This window comes from Aphis gossypii, chromosome 3, assembly GCF_020184175.1.
Source record: "Aphis gossypii isolate Hap1 chromosome 3, ASM2018417v2, whole genome shotgun sequence".
In the NCBI taxonomy this organism is placed as follows: Eukaryota; Metazoa; Arthropoda; class Insecta; order Hemiptera; family Aphididae; genus Aphis; species Aphis gossypii.
In genome coordinates this window covers 17,261,461-17,287,603 of record NC_065532.1, presented here as the reverse complement: position 1 = coordinate 17,287,603, position 26,143 = coordinate 17,261,461, and the positions used below count along the sequence as shown (strand labels likewise).

The 26,143-nt window shown below is 24.7% G+C and overlaps 1 protein-coding gene across 1 annotated transcript in view; it reads right to left on the bottom strand.

Moving 5' to 3' along the window:
- LOC114131015 (FMRFamide receptor-like) overlaps window positions 1–26,143 on the bottom strand; it is a 79,687-nt gene that overhangs the window by 30,389 nt on the left and 23,155 nt on the right. The window contains exon 2 of the mRNA XM_027996138.2: window positions 7,208–7,544. Coding sequence (XP_027851939.1) covers window positions 7,208–7,538 — 331 coding nt within the window. The 5' untranslated portion in view covers window positions 7,539–7,544. The remainder of the gene's footprint in view (window positions 1–7,207; window positions 7,545–26,143) is intronic.

Genomic DNA, 26,143 nt, shown 5'->3' with positions numbered 1-26,143 from the left:
TTTAATATTATATTAGGTGTACGATCAATATACGTTGGGGAAAATTTTTTTTTTTTATTATTATTTAACAAGATTATTCAACCATGTTGTTGCTTGATATTTTGTGCCAATTCCATTTAAGCTTTATCGAGTGTAACTACTGTTCATACAAAACACTCAGCCTTTTAAAAAATATATGTATACAGCGTTGGGAAAACATTTGAAAAAGTAAATTCGTCTTTAGTTTATTTACACAGTTATTTTTACAAGATTACGATTTTTGTAAAATCGGTTCGAAAAGTTTTTAAATCGTATTCATATAGCCACAGTGTGTGTTATTGGAGCTTGTCTCGAAAGTTTTTAATAAAAACATTTCGATTTTGATTGGTATTGATGTGTAGTTTAGTAGAGCGTATAACCACCAGTGCAAAATTAATTGAATTATGATAATCACTTTAGTCTTATATACTTCGCATTATTTAAAATAAAAACAAGATAAAGTCGTATTGTTGTCCACAGTCAATGTGTTCATTTTCTTTAGAATTTTCCGTAGGTAATTTAAATATATTTTTAAATAAATTCCATCTGTCGATAGAATATATAGATACAGATAAGCTGTTCGTTATTATTGTTTTTTAACGGCTGGAGAGAAAAAAACGATATTATTTCACCTAAAGTTTTGGAATATTGCCAATTCAGGTATCTGAAGATAAGTCTTTATTTTTATAAAAAAAAAAAAGAATAACATTTTCCCGGTATTGCCGTAAATTCATCGATCCCTGTCGGACAACATACGTTATACTTGTGAGACTTTATACAAACATTCCAGTTTTGACGTGGACGTATTGGTATATATAAATATATATATTATTATTATTATAGTTGCGTATTTGTTTATGGGTACCCGTTGAGAGATCCGAACGTAAACTCTTGGACGACGGCGAACAGATGAAATTATAATGAAAAATACACACTTGTATTTATTATTACATAATATAATATAAAATATCCTGTTCGCGGGACGAATGTGCTTGTAGAGACACAATTAGTATGTACACATTTTATAACGTTATATACAACTTCAAGACTCCCTACCGGGTATATACCGAGGACCATGGTATATACATAATAATACGTAGGTATACACCCGCAATACGGACAAACATACACATCTAACCTATAACCTACCTTAATGCCTAACGAACGTTCTTCCGAGTAAAGTTTTAAGTTAACAAACTCGAAAAAGGTAATTTATGAAAAGTCAACGCAACGAGATTGTTAACATAGAGAAAAAATAACAACACGAGAAGGCGTTGAGCTGAAACGCGTACAATGTACAAGGTGATCCATTTAAGTGTTAACATTCATTATTTTTAAGAATTTAACTTTATTGTAAATATTTTTTCACATAATTTCATATCGTTATAAAACCATATTATATCTTTAACGTTATTATTTTTTTTACTTATTTGAATGATAATAATATGTATTTTTAATTTATATTACGATTCATTGCTTTACAGGTAGTTAATTCCAGTGAGTTACAAGTTAAGAAATTAAAATCAAATTTAGGTACCTATATCTTTCAGAATGTTGATTCGCTAAATGCATGTATGACTTTAGTATAATTAAATACTCATTTGAAATTCGATTTTTATGTATCAACGTACTCCGAATAAAATATGATATATTCTACTTCGGAATATGAAATTTAAAATATGAGGTGTTGTTCAAAAAAGTAATAGAACTTAAAAAATTATAACAAGAAAAGTTTGTAACATTTTTTTTTTCAAAAACATTTTTTTTTTTTTTCAATGACATAAAATTGTGTCATCTCGAATAGTGTTAGTATTTAAATATATGTATACACTGATCATCCTGTACCTTGCACTCACGCATCCTTTGTTGTATCCTGGTGCATGCATACCCATATCATAAGAATATATGTATATTATGTATCTATATATAACGACGAGGATCGTTTTCGTTTTTGCTGACTACCGCGTAGTTCGTGCATTTGGACTAGACCGATATGTGCATATCAAGAAAATAGTTTAGTGCTAAACTTTAAACCATGCTGAAGAGTTGTCACGAAAACTTGCGACATTTGCCATGTATAATAATAGCTGTTGACGGGCCGAACAATGAAGTATGTATGATATTGTTTAAGTACCTCGTACGGAGGAGGATCTCGTAATGCGATTGTATGTGTGTGTGTGTAGCTAAATAACATAATATTGCAAGCTTCGGCGTGGAATTAATATATCACCATTACTACGTTTCCGAAACACCAACCACACGTCGGTGCCAACATTTTAACTAAATCTGTCTAGTGAGTATGTGTACGTGCATACGCAACGTTCCATATGACCGGTTTTTCATTTTATATAATAATATATTATATCGACTACTTTGTACGATAACATATATTTTATACCGCGCCGACTTGAAGACTAGTTTTCGTAAAGCTCAACTCTGTCGATTTTGGTTTATAGCATTATTCATTTTGAAAAAATTTCGGGGATGGGGGGGGGGTAATACTCGATACGTATACTTTTTACATTTTGATAATATGTACCCGAAGTTCATTATCATATGATAATCGACGAAGCGCCTTAACGAGACTATATTATACTCATTACACAATTTCGAAATTCAAATTGAATACTATACATTTACGCAATGATTAAAATCAAAAACGTTAAGACGATTGTTTTAAATTAAAAATATGAGTGCAAGTCGGAACCGCTTTATCGTATATAGTTGTCAAATGATTTGCTGTAATGGGTGTGTTAAATTTGAATTCAATGATGTATTACCTATATCGATTTAAACGAAAAACGGTTCTGAGCAGAGACTGTTAGTGAGCCTTAGATAATATGTTATATTGCTATTAGATAAATTTATTATAATATTAGTATTATTAGTATAATACGCGCTAGATTGATATTTAATTTTGCCGAAAACAATTTATATATTATATTATTATAATAATATATACTTAATACATATTGTGCAGTAATTTCGCTTAAACATTTCTTTAGTTTTTCCTTATTTTTTTGTTTGTTTTTTCAATTAATTTTGACTTTTCAAAAGTTCAAATTAAATTAAATTCGCTATCAGAAACCTATTTTTCAAATACCTATCACTCACACGCACTACGCACACACATCATTCTAAAATCAATTCAATTATCGCTTTGCTTAGAATAAAAGTTATCATAACTATTGTAACGGATACTCATAATAATTTGATTTTTTTGAAAGAGAATGATTTTAAAAAAAGATTCACATTTCTTAAGTTAAATATTTATCTGAAACTTATATTTTATAAATACATTTCTACAAAATTTTTTTTATTATTATTTATCACTTTATTTTTAAATCTCAATATTTAAATACATGAAAAAATATTAAAACTATTATTTAAATAATATTAAATATTTTTTTTTTAATATTCGTACATTTTATTATTTTAAACTAATTTTGTATTAATAATTTCGATTTATTCCGAAGAAAATTAAACGCTACCTATAGGTATAATTGATGTGTACATAAGTAAAAAAATTTATTAATAGTTTATAATTTAAAAATGATTGATACAATTTTGTACTTATAGGTTTCTATGCAATGTATAAGTAAGTATTTCACTGTCGTTTTGTTTTGAAATCCTTTTAAATTTGTTTTAAGTCTTCAAAGGATTTATTAAATCTTTTAGTGTAAAATAACATTTTAAAGTATAGGAAAAATGGGTTGATTTTATTTAAAAAATATATACATAGAAAAGCTTTTAAAATTTTAAGATTTTGAGTAAATTAATCTATTATAGTAATTAGTTATATAATGTGATTTTTATTACTTGCGATCTTTTCATGAATAACTAGTAAACTTAAATTTCGTTATATTGTTACATCTCATCTTTCAGAATATACTAATATAGTTTTATAGTAGTAATTGAAGTTAGTTAAAATCCCAACGTTTCCAATCATGAACATAATCTCGGGAATATCACGAAAAACAAATTTATGTCATTGTAATTATTCTAATGATATTATGCATTCTTCATCTTATATAATCATATTTTAATTTAATGTAAATCGTTATTCCATGTTGTGGCAATTCATAAACGAATAAAAGAAAATATTCTATTAAAATTAAAACAATTTGATATTTTGTTTTTATTATTTTTTTTGTACACGCATTTAGTTATTGTTTTGGTCAGTATATAATAATAATATTCATATTTTTAAATTTAAATGTTTAGTTCTTTACTTTAATTTAGACATTTGTAGAAAAATAAAGCAGGCATTGCTCTAAAAATGACCTTGCATAAATAATAAAAGTATATTGTTTTTAAGTAAATAATATGACGTAATTTTAATAAACTAGTTATAGTTTGTATTATTTAAGTGCTATATTGTTTTATTATGAAATAGAAAATTTGAATTTCATAATAAGTGTAAAAAAAACTTTGTGGTTTCATAATAATTCATTGTCTATTTATTTAAAATAACTTCAAACAATAAACTGGAAAAGCTTAACAAAAGGAATGGTTGTAAGTACGACTATGTTTAAACAATTAAACTATTTCGATTAATCTTATAAGTTAAAATTTAATAATAAATTAACACGATCATTCTATGTGTATTTCAACAAAACCAATAAATTGTAGTTTGTTTAATAGAACTAATATAAAGTTGTATGTCTTTAAAATTAAATACATTTTCAATACAAGCTTCTTATAAATGCTAATTAAAATTAAAGTTTTTAAGAGTTATTGATATAATATTACAGTTTTTAAGTTATAGCTAAAAGCGAAAACAAAATTTATATGATAAAATAATTATATGATTCATATAAATTATGAAATAACACTAAACATGACTTTATTATTATTTTATTGCTTTATTATGTCTATGTGACAATTATTTTTTGATACTAATCGTAATTAAATGTTTAAATCGGATAATACTATGAATAACTATGTTGATGTACTTAAATTACTTTGTTAACATAATATAAATTTAAGATATTTTTAGTTATCGTTAAAGTTAACAAATCGTCATCTAAAAAAATTCTCACTGACGTTTTTATAATAATATTTACAGTACCTATTTAACTTATTACAATAAAATAACAATGCGATAATTAAAAAAGAAAAGAAAAAGAGAATCATAATAATAACTGCAGAAATAATAAATATTTTATGGTTATATGTAAGAATTTGAATTATGTAACATGTTATTACCAAGTTTCTACTAATGATTATTGCATACGTATTTTCAGTTGATATAAGGAATATCAAATTCAATGTGACAGTGTGACATAGTACAAATTTCACATCGAAATTTATAAATATTTCTATTTCATATGAATCCTGTACTATGTACAATATTTATATTATATATTACATTCATGTCATGTGCAAAGCATGCAGTGTGTTTCTATTCGGGAGAAAGTAATTTTAGTGCTTCGAGTTGTTTTTCTTTATAAATACTATTTACCGGCATTTCCCTTGAGGATACTTCAAAACGCAAGAATATTGCTAGTGTTAATTGTTTCGCAGTCGGCTTTTGCGAAATAGCGGAATCACTGTATAAAAGCACATTGATACTTCAGTTGAGTTGTCCACGTACAGACATTTTCACTATGTGTGTTACAATAAGAAGTGTCCATTTATTTTCACACCTTTATTGCTTACGACTTACACGATTTATTGTACACAACGACTTGCATCTCCATTAGAAAGTCTCTTAAAAGGGTATGCGGTCGTTCCCTTGAGTCTATATGCCAAGGCCTATTCATTTTGTTTTTCCATAAAAAAAAAAAAAATTCGTGAAGGGTCAAGTCTTTATTCAGGATTCATCGTCAATAGACGTGTTGATTAAGCGCGTGACTGGTACAGAAATATCGACAAATATATCTCTCATCTACTACAGTCACATACAAAAGAGGTGTGTTACTGGAAAAAATTAATAATATATATTTTTTTGATGGTTTGGGTCTTTTGTTGAATATTGTTCGAAACCTCAATCCAAAAGAACCCAATCGAACTTTTCGTAGCATACCCACGACAGAAAATAATGAGCTTATGAACTTTTTGAACGAAAGTTTCAGTTTGTCCGGCTTTCAATTTTTCGGTAAATTAAACAATGCACAGAAATCATCTCTTCTATCCTCTTGATCATATGAACCATACGTCATACAATTTATCCAGGATGCTATATAATGTAATGTAGTAAGCGCTTTAGGTAACTCCATTCCGAGAGACCATACGGTATTGGAAATACTATTCCTTTTGTAGATTCCCATTTATGGATAAAGTACACGAATTCATTCAACGGTTAAGAAAACAGTTAATAATTAAATAAATTCCCACCTTACTCTGATACGTATATTATTCTACACTTTTTATTACCTACTCTACGAATCACAACACCAAATACTAATTATCTCAAATGTACACACACATATCATGATATAATATAAAATTTGTATTACATATACTAACTTCACCGGGCAGATAATAATTGCTTGGAAATTAAAAATAATAATCATAAAAACCTCAACAGATGGTGCCAAGATTTTTCACCGCTCAGTTTTAGAGAAAAGGATTTAGGTCAGTAGTATACGAACAGTATATTATGTGTTTTCATTTGAAAAATTATCTACAATGTTTAATAAAACCGCATGAAATCGAGTCAGTAGTTTTGGTAATTATTCAAGCCTTGTATACATATATAAAACAGTTGCCTCGCAGTGTTTGTTTTCGTAAATATACCCTCTGGTCAACTATATATACACACCACACATATACCCGCCTATGGCCTTAGTTTTAAAGTTTACTAACTATTTGAATACCTAATGGTTATTAGTAATTCAATTAAAATTAGTTCTATAAATTAACTATACTATTTTTAAGAAATACACATGTTTTAAATAATTAATTCTTAGTTTTTAATTGACTTAATGAATGGGGTTGTGTTACATATACTGTGCCAAATTTATCAATTGTAGGCAACTGTGAGAAGTATGTAAGAATAGTATTAAATTAAATTCTAAATAAGTATATTATGTGGTACGGTAAAAACAACATTTTATAAAACAAGAAAGTTGTTTAGTGAACACCTTGATATATACACAATAATGGTATGAAGAAGGTGCCTCGATTTTCAATTATTCCATAGAATTATATACTTATAATACTTATAGGAAAAGCATATACTTACTAGCAGCGTCGGTAAGCCAAAGCCCGTAAGGATACCACTTCCAATAAATGTAGTAATCGGCTTCGACGATCCATGGATAGTTCTCAAATGATATGGTGAACACAAATAACAAATAAAACAAGTCGGATACAGCCAGGGCAGTCAGATACGTGCTGGTAGAGCTTTTCATCGGTTCTCTAGTAAGTACGACCACGGATAGCATGTTTCCCACCACGCCCACGGCCACAACAGCTGGCAGCAGTGCCTGTTGCGCCCAAAAGTGCACTGCTTTCCGGAAGTAACAGTACTTCTGATCTTGAATGATAAGTGCCGCACAATTGTCCATGGTCATTGGGGTCTGTGAAAAAAAATTTGCACATCACTCAATATTATCATACATTTAAATTTCACGAGAAAAATGATTTAAATCCTGGAAACGTCAATATTTGAAGGAAAAGTATACTAAACTAGCTAAATTAACTGACATTGGCCGGTAAGAAAATTGTGAGTGTTCAACTCGTTTTACTTTGGGTGTGACTCTTGCTGTAGAAGCTATGTCTTTTAAGTATAAAACCGCACATCATAGGGAATGAATAACAGGTTTCTTTTTTATCTTTTTTACTATAGAACTCATGAATCAACAGATATAATTAAATTTTGTTCTAAAAATATCTAAAAATCGGGCGGGAATAAGAAAATCTTATAAGTTAGTTTTACCAACTCAGAAACCTTCGTGGCTATGCATCTAACCATTCACCAAAGTTTCATTGCAATCGTATAAACGGTTTAGGAAGGTGTATAAACATCATTTATATATAATATATTATATATATATATCATTTTTATATATCTCTTACCACACGGCGTCATAGATAGGCAATTAAAGTACGTGTTTTCATTTTTTCAGTATTTTATCAGCATAATATCACCATAGATTATAAAATCATTTATTCAATAATAAAAGAACATGCTCGCAAAAATGGATGCATTATTACATACAATTATTTAAAGTGAATGTATAAAAAAATATGCTGTATTTAATGATCTATATGCTACACGTAATTCATCAGTCTAAATAGAAATCTTGGAGTCGTCAATATTAATAGACGATAATAATCAGACGATTGATAAGTATGACAACCATTTACAAATGTTTCATTAATGTTGTTTAGTTTTAGTTTGATATTTTCTTATAATTACTACTTTATATGATTTTATAATACAATTTTGTTTTCAAAAATCAATTATATATTTCTTAATAACTAACTTAATATTTTATATGTATTATTATGAACTTCGTAAATAGAATATTAAGCTATACACAACAAATCATATATCCCCGATAAATTGTTCTAGTAAATAGTACCTATAATAGTATTTCAGTTTTCCGTACATAAACCGTTTACAAAAATACTACAAATAATATATTTTTTAGTTATATTTCATCACATCACTATCCAAAATAGACCACCAAATACGGTACCATACAATCCAGATGATTATCCTTTTCATGTCCTTCTATAATGTTTTGTCTCGAATGAAATCTCTTAGACATACATTTGTTGGTGCTTACTACGTCCAGGTACTTGAATCGCTCTCATCAGACGCCGTCAGAAGGAATTTGGATACTATGACAATAGATATTTTACATACCGGAAATAGGGACGGTTTGGTGCTTTAGTTAAAACTTGTTTAGGGGTTAAAGGGTTAGAGATAAAAAAGATGAGATCTAAAAGATGTTTATTCTTGTCAAAGGGTATAAACTAAAAGGTGAGTGCCACTTTTGTAACCATCATTTTAAACGGATTATCGAACATCTGACGGAATTTCAATCGATTTTTTATCTCTGGTCTACGAAGCATTATCTGATATACTAAACCTAACGTTATTTTCTAGGATAAAAGCCTATACATATGTATTATGTATATAAAATCTAATAAATTCTTTTAATCTTTATTGGTCATCGTTTTTTACACATTACATTAAAGTTTGATTTTTATTATGTAATTATTTTTATTCATACTGTAAATACATATAAAAAATTTATATTTATTAAATTTTGAAGTTAAATATAAAAATAAAATTATTAATAATTAATAAAAATAATTCAATATATGGTTCTAATAATAATTAAAAAAAATAAATTACTAATTGGAATAAAAATATATTTAAAAATATCTATAAAAGTACATCTTAGTACACCATTTAGGGTCATAATCATTTTTCGTATCTAATAATTTACTATTAAAACCAAATTTTTACACATAGATAATAAGAATAATAATGTTTATTTCATCAAATGATATTAATTATCAATGAATAAAAGCATATAATACAACAATGACCTACTTAAGGGCGAAGTACTAATTAGTAATTCGAAGCTTATAAAGCTTATACTATACAGCAGAGTGGCTTCTCTGTTTGTTTCGTCCTATACGTATTTTCTATTAATTTTGATAGTCATGAAAATTACCAAAAGATTTGAAAAATTAACTTTCATAAAAATAACATACCGTAAAAAATTATACTTGATTTATCACATAAGAATTATTAGTAATAGTAAATAATGAATACATCGTGAAAAATTGTCAATTAATTAATACTTTGGTAGTATTGTAACAATGTTTTTTTTTTTTTTTTTAATCGCAGATGTTTGGACGAGAGAATGCGTCTATTAATTGCATATCAATCGTATATGGCGTACTTAATACTCAGATTTAGAAGATTAGAGCCACGCGTTTAATTATAGTTTGGGTTCCAAAGCACGGGTACTTGGCAATACATTAGAGCACTATTCGTGTTGTAGTTGTCGCAGTAATATACTCCAATAGTATTCTGACCAATGAACCTGCGGTATACACTTTCCAAAGCATTCGAGTCTAACAGACCATTTACAACAGATACATTCAGTTCTAAGATTCTGGATGTTCGAGTAAATTAATTTCCTTCACGATTGGCGTCCGTGGTTATTATTGTTTTTAATTAAATACTACGCTATCCACGCGATTTTAATTAAGTAATCTCGAGATTAATATGCATCGAAATTTTGTACTAGATATAACCGAGAAGCTCTATCTGTACTATATCATCATATTTCAGTGTACTTATTGTTCACCAGTAACCAACAGTAATATAGTAATATCCCTACACACGAATAAAGTCAAATTTAATTCGGGCTAAGGATACGTTTTTATTTTTTCATTTTTCTGTACGATGCGTGTGATACTGTGATTCTATGGTTATGTGTACCTATTATCGTCAATATAACTAAGTTATAAGTAATTGTTTTTGTTAAGATAAAAGTTATCATTACCTTACTGTATAAGATAATGGTGGTGTTCGAAGACCTACGCATATAACTATACATTATAATTTATATTATTGAACATTAGCTAGATAGTGTATTTTCCTTAAAAAAATATTCATAATATTGTAACGTAACCTTCTACAAATATGAAATTATTATGTACATGTTTTGGATAGCAAAACATGAAAATTTTGAACGAGGAAGTTGTATTATATCTCGTTTTAATATTAATAAGCCCCAATAACGTGAATGTAAAACATATAATTCAATCTTGGAACATATTTAGTTAATGAGATTATTATATGACCCTGGGATATAAAAAAACACAGTAGAATATGTATTATTTAAATACAACCAAATATACTATGGTTGACAACGTGTGCTCTCGTATGGTTATATAATACGCATAGTAAATAAATAAATATTATTATATTGTATTGTATTCAATGATACTTATATTTGAATTCATGCGAAATGTCTATTATGTTTCAGATGAAATAATATTCAAATACACCAACGTCATCAACTGTAGGTTTGTGTCTTGAAATTGTTAATTAATTTATTGTTTTCTGTTAAATATAATAATAATATCATTGTATAAAAATTAATTATACAAAATATATTATGCAATCTGCAAGTTTGAGAATATTTATAGGATGAACTCTGAACGTTTCAAAATGAGATTGATATCAATTTGAAATTTTGGGTCTTTGGAAACATAATATAGTGGGATTAAATTAACGCCACTCGTCAGTGATAATAAGTTTAAAGTATAAACTTTTAATATGAATAATTACATAATAATACAAAACGAAATGGAATAATACAAACATACTAAACTGGGGTTCTTTGCAATAATTTATAATTCGTTTTAATTAGTGGGTATAAAATAAAAAAAAATTAAATAAAGGTGCCTACGTTAAAAGACAATTTTGAATATATGGCCTTTTAATATATTTTATACTTGCTCAATGCTCATTATAAACTTTTAACTATTATTTACTTTTTAGGGTTAAGTTAAAATTTGATAAACTTAATTTTTTGTCATTGCTCACTTCTGTTATGCTGTCAATTAAATGTTTTATAATTGTTTTTAATATAATATTACGTATTAAAGATTATTACTGAAAGTTAATTGAATTAGTAAAGAAATGTAGATAATCGCATAATATTATTAAATAATAAAATCTGTTAGAAGTATAGAAAAAAATTTACAATCTGTATACAAATATATGCATAATACAATAAATGATTGTGTTAACATTTTTTTAACTAGGTTGGTCGGCGTGAAGGAAGCGATCATGGATGTGACTTCTAATATGAACTGAATTTAGTTTGTATTAATAATTAAATCACAATTTTCGTTGGAAGCTATGTGGAAAGTTGTCAGGTATTGTGGTAGATGCCATAGGTTGGCGATGATAGGATTACAGTGATTTAAGATTTTTTTCTGGAATTTATTATGATTATAGGATTATTATTATTTATTATTATAATTATCATTATGTTGATATCGTTAGAACGTTGAGATCATGATGCATTGATCTATTACTTAGATACAACTCGGCATTAGTGAGAAATCGAAATAATAGTAAACAATATTGGGTATTGCAGTAAATTATTTAAAATTTAAATAACTATGTAAATAATAATAAACTTTCATATTATGAAATAATTATTAAGCAAATATAAAAATTACTCAGCGGTATACACACATCTATTAAAAAACTAAATAGGGATGTTTTCGGTGTTTGAAACGAATACATAGGTACTATCATTTTGTGTTCGTAGTCTTACAACTTCACACAGTAACTTCTAGAGTTACAAAAGTTTACACAGAGAAAACTCATTTTAAGCTTTTGTTAGAACATATTGTTTCTATATGCACTCAAAAAGTTGTCTTTATTGACATTGTATGTAATGGTTTTTGTTAGTAATTTTAGCCTAGAATCTAATATTGATAAAACAGAATAAATGAAAATATTTTTAGAAATTCAATAGGTAGATAATAAAGTAATATACTAATATATGGATCAGGAAACGATTTAGGGTATAATTTTAGTTCAGAATGAACAAATATTATCTCTGATCCATTAAGTACCAAAATATTGGTACTTAATATATGATATTATGCTATTATATTTTATATTAAACGAGGTCACCGATTTTATCTAAAAGAAAAATGATGTAAAATTTAATTCGTGAATATTTCCTGTATTTCTCTTAAAGAGAAAAACGCTTTTGCTTGACATCGTAATATCGCACAAATCGTAATTATAATGTAATACTACCTTTTTATTTTACGAACAATTTAATTGTTAATAGATTGTTAAGTGTTATGTTTATGACACCAACTCACTGAAACTAATTAACTTATTATAATTGCTATTTAGGCATTTTAAAGTGCAACGTAAGGATGTTTGGCCGTTAAATTTTATCATAATGGTTATTATTTTTTTTAATATTCTTTAAAGTGTTATAAATAATTTTACTCTAGACATATAATTTATATTTTACTGTTATTGTTCTATTTATATATATATATATATTAAATATTTAAATAAAGGTCACATGTTTTGTGTATAATATAATAATAATAGATAATAAATAATAAATTGTATTTTTGTAATAAATTTATCTTTATTAAAGATTTATGGCAATGGTTTGAAAAAATTGAAAACAACAATATTTTATGACTTTTTTTTAGTGGCAATTCAATTTAATATTATTTTGTTTTAATTGTTGGTTAACCATTCACTATCGATAGAATACACGCATGTCACGACTTCTTATTTAATATAAATAGCACTCGTTGAACGTTACTAAAATATTATAGGTACTATTTAAATTAGTAACTTTTAACGTATTTACTAAAAATGCAATCGTTTAATTTTAGTTACGTTTATTTTCTTATTTCTTAAACATTATTGCAGTTCCTGTGAATAGTAAATATAAGAATTTAATGTAATAACTAATCTAATTCTATGGATTTAGTGGCATAATATTGTATTATTCTGATTTTTGTTTTGCACGTCATGTAAAACTATATACTATGTAAAGAAACTAAATCTATAAAAAAATACAAAACAGACCAAAGCCGATATATTCAAAATCATAATGACTTACGCACGACTTAACATTGAAATGTATATAGGAAAAATTGATTGAAAAAATTTACATATATTTCCAGTGAAAGGAACACGGCTATTTTGGTTTTGGATATTGGAATGTTGTTATATAGAATCAAAATCTACAATATGACCATGTCAAAAAAGGTTGGTCGGTCGGAAAACATATTATACTCGTTAATTTTGTTCATTGCAACTTATTATTACTTTGTAAGTATCAAATATTTATATAAAATATCTTTTGAAACCTATATAAAAATTAGAACAATTGATTCTTCCAATAATAATTAAGTAAGCACAATATTACACTTTATTACACTTTTAATATTTAGGTACTTGTATGGTACATGTATAGTAAGATTGCTGTAAAATAAAAACAGACTAAAACTATGAATTAAAAAAACCGTTCACGTCGTCGTTGAACTAACAAAAAGTTTTTTCATTATAAGTAATTTATGACGTGATTCTGTGGTGGTTATTTAGAATTAGTGTACTTAATTATACAATAATTGTTTGTATACATAATATTATTTAAAGGTTATTATGTTATTATTAAATGAAAATATTTATTATGGTTCATCTAGCATATGTTTACCTTATTTGTTTCATTAATAATTAATTTATTCAAAACCTTAAGTTTAATGCTTTTAAATACACTTAAAGACCATATTTTAAAATTATTGACATTTTTATTCTACTTAAGGAGTGTTTATGATGACAAAAACTTTTGTTTTTTCAATGAGAACATTTTTTCAAAGTCAATAATTTAATAATGACTAATTTAAAATTTAAACGAGTAGTTTTCAAGTTACTAAAATGTTTATTTTTAGAATAATATTTTTTAAAAATGGTTTTCTAACAATAAAAAATAGAAAATAATTTTAGATATAGTACTTATTATACTTGGACCATTGAAAAAAAATATATATATTTATAAATTAGTATAAATTACTATAGTCCTAATAATCTACAAAAAAATATAGATCAATTATTTTTAGTATAAAATGTTAAATAACTCAATTAACTCAAATACTACTAGTTAAAATTTTAACTTTAATATGTGAAATTATTTAAAAAAAATTATCCACTCAACAATGTACTGTGTAAAAAGGTAAGCAAGTGGTACTATTATGCTGTACATAAGGTGTCGAGTGGATCACTATTATGGACGTATTAAATTACGTACAAAAAATGATTCTGAATAGAGACCGTTTGTCAGTGTCAACTTATATCACTATGTATATTTTGAGATGTATTTCTTGGTATAGCTATTAAAGTAATTTATTTTACTTTGAGCATTATTATAGATTGATATAATTTTTTCGAAAATATTTGATTTATTATATTATTAATATTTAATTGTTGTAATAATATATATTTATTATTTATACAATATTATATCAACTTATATAGCTCGAGATTGAATGACATATTTCTGCTAATACCGAAAAACAGTAAAAACAAATTCATAATATAAATAGTTAATAGATTATATTATCTTAAAAGAGATCAAAAGCATGATTGCATATAGTTAAATTCATAATAATATAAAAAACGTAAAAGTTTTAAGTTCCCATGAATAATATTCTTAGCTATAACAAAATAAAAAACGTTATTTATTTTATCAAATATCTTTATATCATTTCATCTAAATTTGAACTTAAAATATCTATAAAAAAATAATCGCCTATATATATTTTTTAGATCTTATGGTTTAAGTACCTATCACCTATGAACTACTTATATAGAATCTTGTATTAAATTTTCAATATTTACATATAAAAAGGACATTTTTTTTTTTTGAATTGCTAACTACAATATAGATAGTAATTTTTCGATTTTGATGAATTTCATCAAAATTGTATAAACAAAATTTTGTTTATGTATCATTAATATATATAGAATAATATAAATAATAGTTATTTCCATGTACCTACTTACTTTGTTGGTCTTACAAAATGCATCTATGTTAAATTTAGTCACCTACTGCTAACATACATTAAGCGTAACGTTTGTGAATAAATAATATTTTTGTTTTTTTGATTTGATACATTTACATAGGATAGTTTTTAAGTAATAAAAAAAAAAATCTCAACAATTGAAAAATAACTATTGAAGTATACTTTAAAATTTCATAAACCAATTGTTGAATAACTAAATTATTAGAGAATAATGGGGGGGGGGGGGGGAGGTGAGAATGCTCGGTAAATCGTCCTATATACTTTTGTATTCTAATATGATGTTTTTGGAAATAATATTAGTATAGTATGATTTTATAAAGCTACCAACAAAACTTTACATTTCTTTTTAACGTACCTATATTTTATAAATTAATTATAACAATAGTAAATTTAAATAGGTACTTTTCATATAAATTAAGGGTTATGTATTTTTGTATAAAATATTTATTTATATTTACGAATATTTTTGTATATGACTGAAATAATTTTTCAAGTACTAATAATGTTATAATCATAAGCTAATAGACATATTATTAAATATATTTTTGTATATTTTTTCATTGAAGTTTGACGAAACATCAAACGATGAATAACTGTAAAATTAATATTTAAACATTTCAACCGTCGAGTGTCAAATAATTTCACATAAAATCAATTTACTATAATATTATAGTCGTAATTTACGCATTAACCTGATTTGCCACTCTATGACCACTATTTTTATTCATAAGTTAAAAAAGAGAATATTTTGACAGCATTTCAAAAAACCAAACAAATATTTCAAAAGTAATTCAAAGCTATTATTTAACAAAACATAGTTACAAAAGTAGCATACATGACCTTAGTCCATAAAAACCAATTGATAAATACAATAAATAATGAAATATTTGTAACTACAAATAATAATAACACTTCAATACGTGTTTTTAAAATGTATGTATAATTTAGTAATTACTATACTTTATGAATACACTCAATTTTGCATAAAAGCAAAAATCATATTATAATACGTATCTGATAACTAAGAACTAAAAATACTTTATAATTTAACTAAATATTTTTCAACTTAATAGATTAAAAATTAAATCCATAAAACATAATTAAATTTGCTGATTACAGATTGTAGAATAAAAAATTTACGTTTAAATTTTTGCATTTTATATAACATATATTGATAAATTATATTTTAACTTAAATTAAGACAAAATAATAGCGAAAATATAAGACATTCAAAAGTAAATTTATATCAAAAATATTAAAACTGATGTTTTATTTGGTTTCACTAAAATAGGAAATACAATTAAATTCAAGTATTCAAGCTTTAAATTCTTTTTTTTTATAATTTGATCAAGGGCAGGACTGACAAACCATGAGTTTTGTTTAATATATATTTTTTTAATTTAACTCAAAAGAATTGTTTTATATTTTTTGTTAAACAAAGCATAAATATTTTAAAGAAGTTAAGGAACGACTAACAGATTGAATAATATTTCTTTAGTGTGTTTAAATAAAGCAATAATAAATTAGCGTCTTTAAAAAACATCGGAAAATTTAACTTTATTTTGTTATAGAACAATGAACATTATATATAAATGGTTCGACTAAAGTATTTGAAGTTCCTATATGAGTAAATAGTATATATTATATAGATCAAAGTTTAAACTTATAAAAGTTCAAAAATAATGATAGAGTAACTTATACAGTAGGTATATAGATAATATTTCAAATTTTAAAAGCGTTTTCTTTTGTTGTATAACCATTAATAGGTGCCAAGAAAAAATACCGACTATCTACCAATTCCTTTGTATTTTTGGTTTTTCTCGATTTATTCTTTAAACAATTCTTTTGGCGTATTTTTCAGTGTTTATATTTATTTATTATTGACAATATTATACCGTGACCAATTATTAAAAAACAATTTAAACAATATAAAAAATAAACTTAAAATATGGTATTGAGGCGTACCTATATCACTTTAATTCAAAGTGATTTGTTTAAGAAATTATTTAAATTTATTTTGGATAGAAAAGCAAGGAAAAAACATAAGATATTATTTTTAAATGTATGAAAATATTGTTCCTTAATTAATTATAAAAATTCATGATAAAAAAAATAATAATCATGTATTTATTTATATGGAAAAAACTTTTGTATTTAAATAATTAGGTCAAAAAATGTAATTAATAAACCACATGATGTATAAATGTACATTTAAAAAATATTTTTGTACGAGATACAAATTATTAATGGTAAGAGACTGTTTAATCTTTCTGTAAAAGGATGCTATAATTATATAGGTATATTAATACATTATATTCTTTGAGAAATACTATGGTTATATACTTATATGTTACACAATAAAAGTTATGTCTTAGTATAACATTTTATTTTGAATTTTTAAATCTCTCTGAAAAAAGGGTGTTGAGATCAAACACATAAATATTACTCATTTTAATTGTGTATAGTTGAATTAATTTATAATTGGTTGTTCTCTAGATTAGTATAAGTCTCACTACTGTGTTTAAAATGTTTATTTTGTTTTTGATTATTATACAAACACACATTTTGTTTAAGATTCTATTACTCTCTATCTTTAACACAATGTTTTAGCTTAAAAAAAATAGATAATAAATAGAGATAATCATGTATAATTTTTCAATTACAATTTTGTAAGTTATGACAATAATAATAATAAAAAAAAAAAATTAACAAATAAAAACCAACAAAAAAAAATTATTCAGTTCAAATAACTTTCGTTCTACATCCAATAAAATGTCTCAAAAATCATACAATAACGTATTATTTATTTATTTATTTCAATACGAATCAAAACTGCATACCTATTTTGGAATAACGGTTAAATTTATATTATCTTTAGTTTACCCAACTACCCTCATATTCGTTATAATATTATATTATAAATGAATTTTAAACATTAAATCTTCAATAATAAAATATGCCTTCTGTTTCGATTCCTGATAACCCTCTTTACTGGCTAAAACGTAATCGGATTATTAAATCACGATATATTAAGTTAATAAATAAATATTAAATGAGATTTTGCCAATGATTAACTCCTCTTTATACCATTGATCGTTCTTACAATTATATATTATCATAGTTATTATACATCTTATTCTACACAACTATTGTACGGTTTGTAGGTATTATTTTAATAAGAATATTGTTAAAAAATATTGGCTATTGATAATATTGTTTAATGTTCAAAAAATGTGCTTATCAAAAAATAATTAAGGTATAAACATAATTATTGAGTTCTTATTTCTAAATAAATAAATAAAACTATTATTAGTTATTTTATAATATCTTTGAATTAAAATTTTTAAAATTTTGTGAGACCAACAATGTTTGTAATAAAACACGTGAAAGTTTTGTCAAAAAGTGAGTGCAATAAATAAATAGGTATAGATAGTAACATTATGTGTGAAAACATACTAACACGAACGAAGTCAGTCACTTTTTTAAATTGTAACAGTTGCCAATAGGGAGTATGTACAAAATATTAAAATATTAGGGGTATAATATTTTATGTTTAATGTATGTATAATGTAAATTTTCTACAATTTTCTATAACAATACATATTATTTTTAAGTAAAGTTGTTATTTTATATAACTCGATAGTAACAAAAAATCGAAAAAATAATCAATTTATGACAGTAAGTTTAAAATGTAGCGTATTTTCTTTAAATTTACTTTTCGTTTATTAATTGTATTATTTTATGATATATTATTCTGTTGATACGATATAAAATAATAATTTTTTTGCCTCCTGTTTTTTTAAGGGTTTAACTTATGCATAAATTAAAATCATGTATTATCTCTTAAAAAACAGATAAGTTGAAAATTTGAAATTGAATTTAACTTTTATTCTTATATTTAAATAAAAATATATTATTACTATATTGATATTATGTTATGAGAAAATATATTGATATAATAAGCATTTTTTTTTTTATACATAAAGATATACTTGATTTATAAAAATAGTTGCAAGAAAAGTGTTCATTAAAACTGTATATATTTTTTTCAATAAGTTTCTTCACTTTTTTTTTAATTAAAAACTATATTAATGATGCAGATTTCTTATTTATAATAATAGGTACAACTTCATTTGCTCAAAACTCATTGTCTAATAAATTTTATTAGTAAGTACTTAATATTTGTATGAAGCAAAAGTCACTTTTGATGTATCATAAAAGGAAAATAAGTAATGTTTTGTGTTTTTTGGTGATAAAAACCTTTTGGACTTCACCGATGACAAATTGCTCAACCTTAAAATGTCTTTCTAAAACGTGTTCTTTTTTTACTGTCTTATTTTTTGTTCAGCGTTGTTAGCAAGGATTTCAGAATTGTTTCAAAGAAATAAATTTGAAAAGATTTCCTCAATTTTTTTTCATAATGAAACGCATTTTAAATCATGAAGTTCAGTAAATTGAATGCGTGTCCTTTACATATTATATAAAATAAATATTTCTGTAATATTTTTTTATTATTATTTTAGTTAACGTCTTATATATTTTAAACGTAATTTATTGTGATAATAAAAAAAAACTATCGCTGATTTAATATAAGTAGTAAGATAATAATTAATAAGTATAGGTAATAACGCATTTAGTATAAACATTACATAAGTAGAGGTATATAATGGTTTATTATCCCAATAATTGCATTATTTTAATTTTGTGCAGAAATAATGTAAACATTAATACAGATAATAGTTGACAAATTCGTGGAATACTCTATCATATTATATTTTATAATACAAATTTTCAATATATGAAAATGTATGTGAATGAACATATACATTTTTTGAAAGTAAAAAATAAGTTTATTCTTATAGTATAGTAAATATTGATAAATAAACAAAAAATGTGATTGAGACTTTAAGAACTTTTAATATCTATCTATTAAAACTAAGTGCGGCTTTAAATGTTTACATTGGTACATAAGCTTATTCTTAATACTGTTGAGTTAAAGTGTATAAACAATAACATTTTTTTCACTTAAATTGTTTATAAAAGTTAAAATAAGATTATGGATTACTTTATCGAATATTTTGAATATCAATCTCCGGTATGTATATATTTAATTTAATTTTAAATTATTGGTAATGAAAGTTATTTTGTATTAAAAACGACTTATTTGAACACTAATCATTTTATTTATAGTACACATTATCTTATTATTACATAGGTCGTAGGTATGTAATGTACCTCGAACATATTGAAAAATTGCTTAGATAGATTTTTAATTTTAAGAAAATAGCAAAATCCTCAGTATGAATTTAGTAAGTATTAAATTTAATAAAATCTAAACACGTTTTAGTCTATATAGTCTATATAATATTATAATTTTACTAAGAATATTGTATGCGAACTAACTATAAACATTATTTAGTTTTTAATTTTAATTTTAAATCCAATAAAAACCAAGTCCAGAATTTGTTCTCTCAGTAATTGTTTTATATTTATCTGAAAATAAGGCTGAGACATAATTTAGAAACCATTTATTATCAATTGTATATATTATTTATTATCGTTTAACTGTAATTGCAATTGTATAATTATATTACAGTAATGTGCATTATCATCAAGCTAAAACCAAATTGCGCACCTAATTATAATTTCCATAATCATACTGTGTTCTTCTGTGCTATAAAAATGTAATTATTTTACAAACAATTCTAAATCAATTATTATAATTTATAGTTCATACTAAAACAGTGTTTTTCATATTGTTAAAAATAACTGTATGGTTGATAAATATCTTATTTAACCTTAGCATTTTATCGACGAATTTAATATTTAGTACCTACTGTAATATTCGAAAGAAAAATACAAATTACCATACTGCAATTGAATACTTAAATTAAATCAGATAATTCCAATAACGATTATACTCAAAATTTTTAACAATTGTGATATAATATTTAAATGGATTGAATATTGTGTAGATACGAAATTATTTAAAATGAAACATTTTATATATTTCATACATTATTGGTATAATTATCTTATTAATTGTAAAAAAAACTATACAATATTATCTATTTACGTAGTAAAATCGTAAAAATAATCATTCATACATTTTATTATCAATACCTTTTGTGGATATATTTATTATTTGTTTACTATCAATATTTAGTTTATAGAACTTACTTATTTAGATATTAAAAGTTGATAAATAGCTTATCTTCAAGCACTTCAAACTATTGTTCTAACTGTTTAACGCGTTACAAAGCTATAAAATTATTATCTATATTCCTACCGTCATTTGTAATAAATGCTAAATGATCCGATAAGTAAAAGTTAAAGGCACGTATAATAGTAAAACAACTTAATATAAAGTTACCAATCGAATTATTTACAGGTACTAAGCACATTGTATAGATTATGCGAATTCAATTTTACTTGAATGGCAAATGACTCGAGAACATTCAAAAAATCTATGTATAGTCAAATTACTTTTTCACCGAAACAGCCCGATATAGAGTAATCGTTTTACAAATATCATTGCTTAAAATATTTGTGTTATGAACTATAACAGTTTGATAATAAAATTGATTGTAAATATCAATGGAATAAAAAAAAAAAAAAACTTTATAAATACGTTTTTTAAAATCAAAGATAACCGTATAAATATCGTTTATACATTTTTTGCTTTTGAGATAACTCTGAAAAAGACATTTGTGTAAAATATATTGAAACATAACAGTTATAATGGTTAAGCAATAAACATTTTGAAAAGATTTATGTCTTTTAATACAATTCAACAACACTTTAATGATTTTTAACTTTAAACACATAGGTATTTTAGTCTTAATTTTTCTCTAAATATAATAAATTAGGTATTTAGTAGTATTACGTGACTAGCGTTTATTTTACTTTACATTTGTGTGGTATATGTATAACAAATAATATTAAATAATTTAAAATAACTGAAAGCTTTAAAGGTAAAAAGTAAATATTTTCCGCTGCTGTGTTAACAAAATACCTATGTATAAGAAAATGTCAATGACGGCATCTCCATTGTTGCAGAGATGAAAAATTACACACTTTAAAAACACCATAAGACAAACGTAAGTAAGTAATAATTGCAAGTCTATTCGTTTAAACACACTGCGCTTTCATTGGAAACAAAAATGAATTATTCACCATAATATATTATAGTACATTGGTACATACATTATATTACCATCCATTCGATTTTATTTTTAAATGTTCAATGAATATTAGACGATAAATTTAACGATAAATTTTAATATGTCAAATAATAAACTATGAATGTGGGTAGAACGGGTTTAGTATTGGTACCATAAATACTATAGGTACAATAGGTACATATATTATCTGTAGAACAGTAGTTTAAGTGTTGACATTTTTAACTTCATTATTATTGTTTATTGAAAACAATAACTTATAATATACTCATCAATGGAAATAGGTTATGGTGTTAAACTTACATAACATATTATACTGTTTATGTCTTAGTAAAATGTAGTGTGTTAGAAACATCAACTGTAGCAGTTGAGCTTCACTTGAAAAAGGAACAATAAAATAAAAAATGTACATCACAATTTTAAACGATACTTATATTTTATTCTAATTTGTCACTTACAAGGTTATATAATATATTATGAATACAAATATTAAATTAAATGATTAATATAAGCTAAACGAAATCATACTATTGATACTAAGGTATGCATGTATCACAGGAAAATTATTATTATAAAATCGTGTACCGTTGTAATATTGAGAAACCGTAAAGCAAGATTAAATAGTAAATTATTAATAAAACAACTTTTTCACAACTTTAACAAAACGCTTTTTAATTACTAACCTACTAAAATTATGAAATATGAAACAAAGTATAAATCCTTTGTAACTTGTTTTAGTCCATTTTATTAAAAATAATTTTATCATTGTAGGTAACCGTCAATCAATTTTTAAACAAATCGGTGAAGTGTAAAATAAATAATACTATATATAAAGGTAAAAAGGTAAATAATAGAGAATTTCAATAACACTGCTATGGGTAAAACTCAAGGTGACAGCTTAAGAACAAATTCTATTAAAACTCAAAAGTTAATACAAATCTACAATGTAAGTATAAATTCTAACTTCTTGGTTTGTTTTTACGGGGACATACAATTTTTAATTTATTTTACAAAAAAATCAAATACATGCAGAATACTTCATTTACAATTATAGTTTATTTAATGGATTTAGAAATATACTTATACTAAAGTTATTGTTCTATATTAGGTTAGGTTTATTTTTTTCGAAATATATACCATCTCTATTCCTTGGTGGCGATCTGTCACATAGCAGCCCGATTATTTCCGAGAACCATGGGATATTTTTCAATAATGGAAAATCGTAGGTAAACAAAATAATGGATAGATAAATCACTCACAAATCTTGGACTTTTCAAACTAATAACAAATTATAATTTATTCATTATATTTTTGTACACATCATTCATATGCGTTACTTTACTTTAAATACATAAGTAAATTGTTATCGAGTTAAAATTCGATACTATCGAGTACAATAGAAACTTAAAATTTCAAATCCTTTTTAACTTGTCTGTTTTTTTAAGAATTCATTCAATTTATAGACAGAGATGAAATTATTGATATGTTAGAATTTTCAAGCAATACATTTAAAAAAACTACTATTTTAATAATAATTCATAGTTTATTAGGTGTCACCCGCGTGCTCGGCCTCCGTGGATAATTGTTTGCAAATTGTAGGGCTGTTTCTTTGTCTTATAGTTATTTCGATCATAAAATGCTATAAAGCGTACATATACCTTATACCAGTTATACCTATGCAAAATAATAATAATTTAAGGTGTTTATAAATTCTCATAAATATACTAATCAAATATAATAAAAACAATTTTTTTCTTACATAAATATCATTATATAATAATATTATAACGTCGTTAAATGAATAACAATAATAATGATTATCAAACAATAGTGGACAGGGCATTTTGTGGGTCTTCGCAACACACAGCCAATCAGCGCTCTGAAGACTTACTATACTACTTTCCTATTGGTCATTAATTTATTATTATTATTATATGCGTTTTAACCTATCTTAATCACTCGAGTCTCAAGAATAAGATCGTCAGTCGTAGTTAGAACGCCGTGATCTATACTTCAAACTTCAGGACCACTCAAAGCATCAAGCCGTTATCTCATCTCATTATGTCGAAAATAATAATTGATTCATCGTCGATTCTAAATACCTACACATTCTGGGGTGGGTGGTGGGCGATTACTTAACTAAAGGTACGCTTTAAACAATTATTTTAATTTATTATAATATATAATATACTATACATATACATCGAAATTCAAATTTTACATTAGAGACACAATACTCTATTTGTGAACCTTATTATGTTTCGAAATTAATGAAATTAAGATACACAATACACATACTGTTACTATAATAACACGATTTTACACCAAAATTTGGTACTAAATTTATCGTTATAAATGGTATGGATTTGTATGCGTATAACAAAAAAACCGGGACTTGCTTTTATATAGTATAGATTTAATTAATTTTATTTATTTTTACCACAAGGTATATTATTTTTTATTTTATGCGTACAATTTTAAAATAGAGTAATATTTTATATAATATCTATAATCAACAACATATTATACACTATGTTAGATATTGATTGATTATATATATACCTATATAATAATTCTAATAACAAATAACTTCAAAGCATTAAATTATTTTGCGATTAAAAATAAAACGACTCTATAAAATTTGAAAGGCAGTTTAATTTTTTTTTTCAAATGTACCTAAATAGAGTATTGAACCCAATAATCATGAGTCATACCATAATACTGTTGGTCCTAATATATTGTATACTTTTATTAAATATAAATTTATTTTGAAACATACTCGACCAACATCTGTCTGCTTATGTAATTTAATTCATTTGAATTCTAATTTTTAGAATTGTTTATTAAATAAGTACCTTCATTAAATTTAAAAAAACTGTATTTAATTTTTTTTTTAATGGTATTCTAAGAAAGATTAAAACAGATTACGTAGCTATAATATTAGGATTTTATTTGTATAAATATAGATAATTCATAGATAATTCACTATATAGTATATATATATATATTATAACTATATTGAATTCAATGATCGTAGACGCATCCTATAGAAGGAAAAAACTATGAATAATATTAAATATATACATAGCTCTGTAACTTATTATGTACATCGATTCGTAGATAATCCTCGGAAAATGGACGACGTGTTTCGTTAACGGAAATGATAAATTTCCCAAATATTCTAGGCATGCAAATACAACACTCGCTTCTTTGGAATTTCGTGTTTCCATGGCACTGTACAATACTTTACGCCGCACTTGCTGACGGTCGGATCGTTTCGATAAAGTTTTGTTTAAGGAAAAAATGGTAAGTAGTCACTGTTTTATATTTATACGTTAAATTGTTGATTCAACGATCAACAGTTTTTACGTCATCATATT